General features: G+C 32.0%; 1 protein-coding gene and 1 long non-coding RNA gene across 2 annotated transcripts; one reads left to right on the top strand and one right to left on the bottom strand.

Moving 5' to 3' along the window:
- Positions 1-2,064: 2,064 nt before the first annotated feature.
- LOC114408238 lies at positions 2,065-2,949 on the top strand. The gene is made up of 2 exons (XR_003665862.1): positions 2,065-2,203; positions 2,686-2,949. It is a non-coding gene; the product is annotated as an uncharacterized LOC114408238 (long non-coding RNA).
- Positions 2,950-4,039: 1,090 nt separating this feature from the next.
- LOC114410280 (RNA-binding KH domain-containing protein RCF3-like) lies at positions 4,040-9,320 on the bottom strand. The gene is made up of 8 exons (XM_028374152.1): positions 8,358-9,320; positions 7,084-7,557; positions 6,633-6,881; positions 5,902-6,120; positions 5,337-5,416; positions 5,076-5,184; positions 4,530-4,656; positions 4,040-4,395 (listed from the first exon to the last, which is right to left on the bottom strand). Exons 1-8 carry the CDS (start codon positions 9,012-9,014, stop codon positions 4,376-4,378), a joined length of 1,935 nt encoding a protein of 644 aa, XP_028229953.1. The 5' UTR covers positions 9,015-9,320; the 3' UTR covers positions 4,040-4,375.
- Between the last annotated feature and the right edge of the window lie 1,383 nt (positions 9,321-10,703).

Genomic DNA, 10,703 nt, shown 5'->3' with positions numbered 1-10,703 from the left:
GATTACCAAATTTTTATTGGTATTTTAAATGCATTTGAAAAGAGGTGTTTTTTTTATCAGTGAGAAACGAAGACAATATCATATCAAAGAGGTTTACAATAACCCATACATATTGACTTAGACCCATTGATGATACTCGATAGATGTTATTATTGTAGTGTGTATATATATGTATGTAAATATGTAAATAATAATATTCATTATAATGTATTTATTAAATTTAAAAATATAACATATACATTTAATAAAGATTTGACTTTGTTATATAAGTCTATATACATTAAAATTATCATATTAAATGAATTAAAAAATTTAATCACCCTCTTTATATATACATATATATATATATATATATATATATATATATATATATATAAATAGAGGAAATTTGACTTTCTATATAAATCTATTATATTTAAAAACATAATATATATTTATTAGAGATTTGACTTTTTAATATAAGTCTATATACATTAAATTATTTTATTTAATAAATTACAAAATTTAATATATATCTCTCTCTATCTCTAAAAGATCAGAAAGTAAGAGAACAAAGATTGATCTTCGGATAATGGCTACAGAAGATGATCAATCTAAGCAATTTTTTTGGAATTGTTTGTATTGCTTTCCTTGTGACTTCATGTAATATTTAGGGTATGTTTAGTTTAGCTTTATGATTAAAAGTTAATTTATAAAATTATTTTTCATTAACATTAATGAAATGATTTGAGAGAGAATAAAAATACAAAGAAAATAGGAAGAATAATTAGGAAGAAAGAGAGATAGTGGGTAAAGAGAAAGCAAAAAGAACCAAGAATTTTAACAGGAAAAGGGAAAGATTTCGACTAGTGATTTTGGTTGGTTAAGAGAAAAAGAAGGAATGAATTTTAATGATATTAGGGATTTTAATGGAGGAGAGATAACTCTTTTACTGCTTGGTTCACAAGAGGAGGAGAGAGATTTTAAAAAATATTTTACTTTTACTCTTTTAAAATTTAAAAATCGAAACATAATAAGTAGGATTATTTTAGTCATTATACTTGTAATGTTTTAAATTTCTTTTGCTCTCCTCCATGTCCCTGAACATTGAAAGGGGTAAAAACTAGATAATAAGAGATTTTTCTCCCCTTCATTCATCTCCCCTCTTCTCTTAAAAATTGAAGCACACAACACAAAGAAAGTAGGAAGAATAAATAGGAAGAAAGAGAGAGAGTGGATAAAGAGAAAGCAGAAAGAACCAAGAATTTTAATAGAGAGGAGAAAGAATTTAGACTGGTCATTTTGTTTGGTTAAGAGAAAAAGAAGGGATAAATTTTAATGAGATTATGGATTAAGCACTTTATTTACTAATTGTAATATATAATTAAATTCAACAATATTATTAAGTATAATGTATTTATTCAGTAAAAAAAGTATAACACATTTTTTACATTCAAAATATAATATATTTATTAAATGTGTAACTTTTTTTGTAAGTCTATATGCCTTCAAATTGTTTGATTGAATAAAATAATCATTACAATGTAAAATATAATTAAATTTAACAATATTATTAAATTTAACACTGTATTTTTCTTCTATAGCATTAATTGCTGCATGGATTTTTCCTTCTATAGCATTAATAACTGTATTTACTAATTGTAATATATAATTAAATTTAACAATATTATTAAGTATAATGTATTTATTACATTTAAAATATAATATATTCATTAAATGTATGGATTTTTTTATAAGTCTACATTTAAATTGTTTTATTCAAAAAAAATATATTACAATGTAATACATAATTAAATTTAACACTGTATTTTTCTTCTATAGCATTGATCACTTTATTGACTTTTCCTTCTATAGCATTAATCACTGTATTTACTAATTGCAATATATAATTAAATTTAGCAATATTATTAAGTATAATGTGTTTATTCAGTAAAAAAAGTATAATGTATTTATTACATTCAAAATATAATATATTTATTAAACGTTTGACTTTTTTATAAGTCTATATAAATACAAATTGTTTTATTAAATAAAATAATTATTTCAAATCTAATATTTATTTATCTCTTTATATTAAAATCTCCATGTAAGTCTATAAAGTGAGAGAATCCAGACTCATCTTCACACAAAATGACTACCAGAAGAATCATTGGTCTTTGTTTTGTCTTGGGAATTGTGTGTATTGCTTTCCTGTCGATTTCAGGTTAGTTTATTTTTTTTAAGTTGGTACTTTCAATTTTCATTAACTTAAAAGAAATAATTTGAACTATCGAGCATGTGGATTAACTGGGCTAATATTGTTCTAACTTAACCAATGACCTTGATTGCTTGACTCTTAAATTTGCAAGTGTTAAATTCTTTAAGTGAAAACCTTCAGGTTCATAATGATCCTATCCCAGAATTGACTCTTGTGGAGGATACATAAGAATTTTATGTAAAAAAATTAGTTGAGAAAAAATGGAGAGAGAGAGGAAAGAGGCAAAGCAAGACAAAAGAAAGAGCGAGAGAATAACTTAATCCATCCATGTATTTACCTTAAACAAAGATTTTTTTTCTACTAATTTTACTCCATAATTGTTAGTACACATGGAATGATCAATATAGATTATTAAATTCTCATATTTGAATTTATTAAAATAAACTATGATTTGCATATAATTTCTATTGGCATTCCATTAATTTCAGGATCCGCAGGATTTGTTTATAGTTGCACGAAGGCAGGAAATTGTCCAGATGGTAAAGCTTGTTACACTTTGTGTCAATTTTTTGGCTATAAAGATTTTGGTGGGTTATGCATTGAAGATAAAAATCAGTGTTGCTGCGTAAAGGATGATGGCCCTGGCCATCCTTAGCTACATACAATATCAGTGTTTTGTTACCATGGTCGTAACAAAAGTTTCCATATTAAAAATGGAAATATAAATAAAGTGTTTCAATTTAATTAAGTTACATGGTGTTGTTTTTTTCGACAAGGCACAAAAACCACAGAAAAAAGAAATAACGACACATAATTGAATCCTAGCTGGAGGATTATAAAAAAACCTGAACACCTGACAACTTGACTCTCTAACCAATAAAAGGTAATAAAGGATGTGTTGATTAAATTAAATTTTAACCTTGATCGTATGATTAAAACATTGGATACGGAAATCAATATTTCTTATGAATTTTTAATCTGATAACGTGTATCCATAAATACATGATAAAAAATAAATATTACAAAAATAATTTATTATTATTATTTTTAATAATTTAATATTTTCAATAAGATATATTTTAATGTACATATACAAATTCTTAAGAAAATAACCATGCAAAATACATTACATTAAAATTGAGATATTACGAACGGATTCTAGGTATCAACATCACCCCAACTTTGAAAAGTAAAAAAAAAAAAGAGAACTTATAAGTTGACTTAATTATACAATTCATCCTTTAGTTATAAGATTTTTTTTATCAATAACATACTTTTTATCAACTCCTTAATTATAATTAAAAAATAATTAGATCCCTCAATTATTAAAAATTTTAACTAAATCTTTCAATTGTTTAAAAATATTTTACTTAAATTCTTCAATTATTAAAAAATACAATCAGATAATCAAATTGTTTAAGAACACTTCAATCATATTATTTTCATCAACTTCATTATTAGTTCAATCGCATCCTCTCATTGTTTAAAAATACGACCAAACTAATGAAGTTAGATGTTCATCCTAAGCCGAAATTGAAATCCCCGTAATTCCTAGTTACATATTAAATTTATATGTAACACACTATATTTCCAACTAATCTCTTTGAGATGGTCCTAAATTTGAATTATTTTGATTTTAAAAAGTCATCCATTTTTTAAATTGTTTAAAAAAATTACCCTTTAAAAAACAGCATATCCTTTGAAAGATGAAAATATAAAATAATCTTAGTACTTTTCATTTTTTATCTTTTAACAAATATTACATCACACGTGCTGATTATACTCGGATTTGTTAAATGAGGTATAATTGTGTATGGTGTTAAATGATGTAGAATTGTGTAATGGTCCATGGAAAGCACGGGATTGAGAGGGGGAAGCTCCCTCCCTATTTGCAGGCTTTGAGTATTACTTACTCAAATTAATATTAGATGAGATAAACAAGGAAAACAACATCCAGGGGGTAGCTAACAATTGCTCCCATGCACTAGCTAAAAAGACTAACAAAACTAAGAAGCTCTCTTGTACAACATATACAGTGAGATGCTTCTCTCACATTGAAAATTTCAACCCTTGGCCACAACAATCTTGTAAACATATGGAAAACCAATCAGTGCATGGAACAAAATGCCTCAGGCACTAAATCAACGACACTACCCAGCTTTCGGAATTTCAGGTAGTTTAAGGGCCGTCTTCTTGTGCTGTTAAAAAAATATATGTATCGTTTCAAATTTTTAATTTACAGAACATGGTGTTTACTATTTAAAAACCAAGATAACAACGAATGCATTCGTGAGGATAAAAACAACGTCTGAAACATGAAGAGAGGACTTACTGCTCAAAATAAATCCTTGGAGCAAGCTCTGGGCTCTCTCTGCCTGCTCTGGAGTACCAGATATCTGAATAATCTTCTGTGTCACGTCTGGTCTATCCTCTACAAGGGTTACATTGGCTCCTGATAACTGTTACCAATATGAAAACATGAGTGAAAAGAAATGACTATCAGTTGAAAGTAAATGTAGTAATACAATGATAATAATTTCTAGAATCTTGATCTATTGGGAAGTTGCTGTTGAGTAATTTTGCTTTTCATGCTTGAAGCTAGAACAAGTTTTTTTTTTTAAAAATACATTTAGTATGATCTAGAGACAATCCCAGAAGTCAAGCAACGTAAAGAGCAACTCATATATTATTTGAAAAAACAAATCTATCATTCTAGCTGGGGGGGGGGGGAGCTCCCTCAATGATGTCAGAGAGCAGAAAAAAGTAAACATGAAATTATAGGCTCCAAGTCCAACTACTTAGTATAAGAATGCCTTTTCTAGCACTTTACAATTCAAATATTAAAGTAAGGGACTAATAGATCTAATCACACACACACCTCACTTATTTGGGCAAGCTTGCTTTTGGATTTTGCTACAAGCTTTGGTACTGCGTACTCTGGTAAAACAACTTCAAGTGTACTCCTCGTAACAAGAGGCACAGCAATCCTAGCCAGAAGTCAGGAACATAAAACATTAGAAAGAAATAAAAAAACATAGACATAGCACATCAACGTACTGATGAGAAGGGTGAGATATCATCATGTCATTCCATATTAGAATACAATGTCCTATTATAAAATGAAGCAAGGACCAGTTACCTATTTAAACCACTAAGCAAATCATCCCGGCGGTCACTTTCTTTCTGCTTTCCCGTCTCAGTGCTAGATCCTCCAGTTTCCTACCCAAAGAAAAAAAGAAAAGAAAAAAAAGATAATTTTTTCTTCAAATAAAAAACAACATTCTGTATAAAATGGCTCAAGCATCACACATTTATATGATTTGGCCACCCAAAATTGTAGAGAACGTCTGATATAGTTAACTGTACTTAAATAGACATTGCAAAAAATATAGCTTGTTTTAAAAAAATAGCTTGGTCATTAGGTAATATTATATGACTTCATATATGACTCTCTCTATATCAATGGTACTGGTCAAATTCTTTTTTTTAATGATACAGCTTAACTCAATCACACATCTTTCATAGGACAAAAAAAGAACTTTTTCTATTTCCTGTGCTCAAAGGTTATTTTCGGAGAAGACAAGACACATATACAAAAGATTACTAATAAATCTCCCAGATGACAATCATTTAAATAACAGATAAATAAAGATGATGGGCAAAATTGAATATAATATGGCATTTTTCATTGCATCAAAGAATACCTTTGATGGAAGGGCTGCTGCAACAGTTTGCAGATTTTGATAGGTTGTGGGAGTTTCAGTAACCGGAACTATATTATTGGAAGAAGATGCCGCCGCACCAGGTAAGGGAGCTGGTAGTGGTACTGTGTCCCTTTGAAAGAAATCCCTGTACAAGTAACTCCTTAATCTTGAAGTCACCTCAACAACAGCATCTCGGGCTGCTTTAATCTCTCCTACGATCTGTAATGTCAATAAAGAAGCAATTGAGAAATGTAGAAAGCAGAACTTGAATATACGGGTCTTTGTTTTAACCTTGTAGAACTGGAAGGTAAGGTTTTGGATCCTCTCTATACCCTAGTGCATGAAGAGGCTCCCATCTATGGGGGGTCAGGGGAGGGAGGATAAATATATCCACAGCCTTACCCCCACAAGTGAAGAGCTATTTGCTAGATTTAAATCTATGACCTCTAGGTCACGGGACAATAACCTTATCATTGTGTCCAAGCTCACTCTCATCTGGATCCTCTCTATACCATTTATTGGAAATATCTTAATGAGAAAAACCAATGAAATCAGTACATTCTTTAGTTTGCAAAAATTAGTGGTTAATGTAGTACACATACAATCCAGTATGATGCTTTGAGGAAGAACATCTATTATAAACCTCAACATTTATCATTAACTCTTTCAGCCTAAATTTATCAAAGGAATCTAATAGAATATATTGGCAAGCTGTAGGTCAAGTGACAAACCTGTACCAGTTCATCAGTTTTTGCAACACAGAGAGGTAGCTCGTCTCTAGGCAAAATTTGAATATTAGCACCAGTCAACCTCCTTATTTCCGATAGAGAAACATCTTTTCCATCTAAGCATTCGATTTCGCTAGATGGGACAACAAGCCTGGTGGTTATAGTATTGTCCTTATCTAGAACAAGATCAACAATGCGAGTTTGTACATGTAACAAAGCTTCCTGAGCTGGGAACAGCTCATCGTCAGGACCCTTGGGTACATAATAGTAACAGTTAGAATTTCAAATATGCAACATATATTATGTCAAATTGCACTAAAGAAAAGTTGAAATTAAGCAGGGAAACTAGTGCCCCTATAACAATTGCAACCTGCACTAGTGACCCATAAGAATTTTCACTAGTTATACAAACTACACATCAGACAGAGAAACAGAAAAAATAAGAGAAAAGTACCTCCTCTGAAGTAATGATAATTATCTGTTCATCTGAACCACCAACAGGATCAGTGACCTTAACATCTACGCCAACTTCATTCTGAAGGAACTCTACAATTCCTTCTGATTCCCCAATAATACGATCAACTTTCTCAATTGGACAGAGTATACGGAAAACAAGTTCCTCCCCATAAAAGCCCTGCGAATCATCAACAACAGGAGCAGCCCCAGGCTCCATTGCATAATTCAATGAGGGGTGGTTATTATTTCTACTATTTGTGTTAGATCCTCGTGATCCAAAAGAGGCCCCATCAACAGAAGATCTGCGAGATCCACTAGTCACATGAGGAACATAATCATCGTCAGGAGAGAAAAAACGCTCTGGTGAATGTACACGTCCATGGAAATGACTGCGGTCACGGTGCTGACTCTCCCTCAACCGTGATGAAATAATTACTAGAGCATTCTTTACAGCATTTACATCGCCTACAACCTGCACAAAACATCATATAATTAGTAAATTTCCAGATGAAGTACATCAGATCTTTAGACAGGCACCAAGACACACCTCCATACTTTTCATATCACTATCATGGTTTTAAAATCAGTAAAAAAAGATATTATCCTCAAATTGGCATGGTACTGCCTGCTTTCTGTCTCAGTTAGCAGATTAAATTCACACACACACAAAAAAACAATCAACAAACACATACTCGATCTAGCCAAGTTCAACCAGATCATCACAGAAGCACAGGATCCACCACTAAATCAAAAGCAGATTTCTAAAAAAACTTGGGTAATGCAGCACAAATCCAACGATCAAACATAGAATAAACTCCGAACCCTCAATCCAAAGAAATATTGCTTTGAACATGTCCAACATGTTTCCTCCTTTCCAGCTCTTTAGCTGAAACTTGAAGGTAATGTTAATAAAGGAGAGCTTCAAGTTCAAATGCTCTTCACGCCTTAGCCAAAATCAGTTATAACCCATGCTTTATGACATTAGTTTATGAGAAGGCGATCAATCAAGGGAGAAATAAGCAAAGTGAAGAGTGAAACTGAAAAAAAAAAAAAAAAGTCATTAATATCTTCGGTTCTGCAAATTTTATTTAGTATCCTCCAAAAGCAGAGTAACTTGCTCCCTCACAGTCCAAACTGATGTTCAACGAAGTTAATGAAGGGAGTTTCGTTTGTTCAGATTTCAGAGCACATCATTCATTCATGCATGCAATTTAAGTATGAGATGAAAAACAGTTCCAAGCTGAATTTTTTTTTGGTTTCTGGTGGAGGCACCTGAACAATTTCTTCAGACATGGAAACACAACGAGGAAGGTTGTGATCTCTAGGGAGTATCCTAATTTGCGTCTTCGTTTCCATCCTCATTTGTTCAATAATCTTCCCTCCTTTCCCCAACAAACACCCCACATGCATCCGCGACACCACCAGCCTCGTCGCGATGCGGTCCCTTCCGCCGCCCCTTCCGCCGTACTCCTCGTCCTCCTCCGCCACCCCGAAGGCAGCGTCGCTCTCGAGAATCCGCTCGTGGATCAGCAGCAGCGCCTCCTGCGCCGGCGAGAAGGACGGCATTCTCCCCTCCGGGTCGCGGCGGCGCGTGTCGGAAATCTCGATGATCCGCTCCTCGTCCCCCGGCATGAGCTCGTGGACGTTGATCCACGCGCCGGTGTGCTGCCGTATGGACTTTATGATGCTGCCGGACTTGCCAATGACGCCACCGGCCTTCAGGTCGTGGCATAGAATGCGGTAGCTAGTGGTGACCGTCAACGGCGAGTCCTGTTGGGTCTTTGCATGGCGGGCGGCGCCGCCGCCGCGGTGGCGGTGGTTCCCGCCGGTGCTGTAGTGGTGGTTATAGCGCGGTCTTGTCCTTGCCAAGGTCTCAGAATCATAGTCTTGGTCATAGTAGTAGTTCCTCTTAGATCTAGACCTCTCCATCGCTTCTGATTGGGTTTTTTATTTTCGGTTATTGAGTTCGAAAAGTAGAAATTCAAACTTGTTCTGTTCCGCTGCGCTTATTATCTATCCGCACGCACGCAGCGTGAAGAATCCGAATGAGTCAACAAAATCGCATTGTTGTCAAGGGAAATGAAATGGGATTATAGAAATTTGTTTGACTAAGTACTATTCAGTTTGTGTTTGTGCAATCTCATCTCCATCGGAAACCCTAGAAACAACTTCGGAGTATCTTTCCTTTGCAGACTTGAGCAGCAACGTGACCCAAGTGAGTTACTGCTTTCTTATTTATATCTGCTAATATTAAAATTTACTAAAATATATAAAAATAGTAGTCGCTCGCTGCCTATATTGCTATCACTGCCACTCAACTCAACAGTCAAGCTTCAACTTCGGCTGCTCTAGATAAATACATACATATATAAATTTATTTTAAATATTTTTGTGTTTAGTACTATCAGTTTCTTTTCTGAGCACAATGTACGGTTAACTAATCAGATATCATGTTTGGTGTATAATTTTTCTTATTATACCAAGCACTCTTAACTAATGAGATGTCATGTTAAGTGTATGATTTTAAACTGATTAGTTAATAAATTATTTCTTTTATTGAAGTAACAAATTTACTATGTATGATCATTACTGAATAAGAAATATACAAATTATTTTATTATTTAATATTGGCATAGATTTATTTTTTCGCATTCACGTCGACTTTATCTGTCTATATGTGTGTTATATTTTTAAAATGATTTTAACATTTTGAATTGTTTCTACTGTAATCTAATTTATTTAGTGATGCCATTATACTGGGTGCCTTTGCATTATCTCCTGTGATAGTTTAAAGTTGTGATGCGACAAATATTTTTGTTAGAAGTTTATTTTTATTTTTATTTTTTTGATAAAATTTTTTGTCAGGAGTTTAGCGTGTGTTACATTCAAGGTTTGCGCATTTTTGTAACTGACTATAGTGTTAATATTACTTATTAGGAGTGATTCTCATTTTTTTTACAACTTGGTATTTAGATTCGTTAGAAGGATATATGATGGGAGCGGGATAGGATAAATTATTACATTTTATTTTCAATAGGATACAATAACATAATTTTTTTATTTTATTAAACAACTAAAATTTTATCTTATTATATATGAAGACTGTATTAGAATTCAAAGATATATTTTTTCACTTACTATTAGTTTGCATGCCATTCATCTCTATGTTTCTCTTTTTTTTTTCTTTGTTATGTTTGATTTAAGAAAGAAAATAAAATGAAAAAGCAAAAAAGCAAGGAAAATAGTTAAAAGTGATATGATTTTGTAAATTGTTTAATAGAAAATTAAAGAAAAAAATTTAAATACATATATAAAATAACTATATGCCCAGTAAAAAAACTAAAATATATAAAAATAAGGATAATTTAATCTTCTAATTATAAAATCACTTTTCTATGAGTTTTTCTTGTAACATTGAAAACAATAATGGATCCACTTTTTACGTGATACCAAAATATGAAAAGAATGAAAGTGTAGTAGTTAATTTCTCTCCCTTATGATTCATATCCATTTCATGTCTTCCAAACATAATATACACATTTCATTTGTTATTATGCAGTCACTATTAAGTTCCTTGTCATTATGCACATTTCAGTTCCTTGTTATTATGCCGTCTCT

The sequence above is a fragment of the Glycine soja genome, chromosome 4 (genome assembly GCF_004193775.1).
Source record: "Glycine soja cultivar W05 chromosome 4, ASM419377v2, whole genome shotgun sequence".
Taxonomy (NCBI): Eukaryota; Viridiplantae; Streptophyta; class Magnoliopsida; order Fabales; family Fabaceae; genus Glycine; species Glycine soja.
The sequence above is the reverse complement of the archived record's forward strand: the minus strand, read 5'-3'. Positions and strand labels throughout refer to the sequence as shown.

Bases quoted from the DNA above. Each gene is read 5' to 3' on its own strand.
- LOC114410280 (XM_028374152.1), bottom strand. From the start codon at position 9,014: ATGGAGAGGTCTAGATCTAAGAGGAACTACTACTATGACCAAGACTAT. The intron at 6,882-7,083 runs GTACTTTTCTCT...TATGTACCCAAG, and splicing joins TTATCATTACTTCAGAGGAG to GGTCCTGACGATGAGCTGTT. The intron at 5,417-5,901 runs GTATTCTTTGAT...TTCTTTGGGTAG, and splicing joins CAGCAGCCCTTCCATCAAAG to GAAACTGGAGGATCTAGCAC.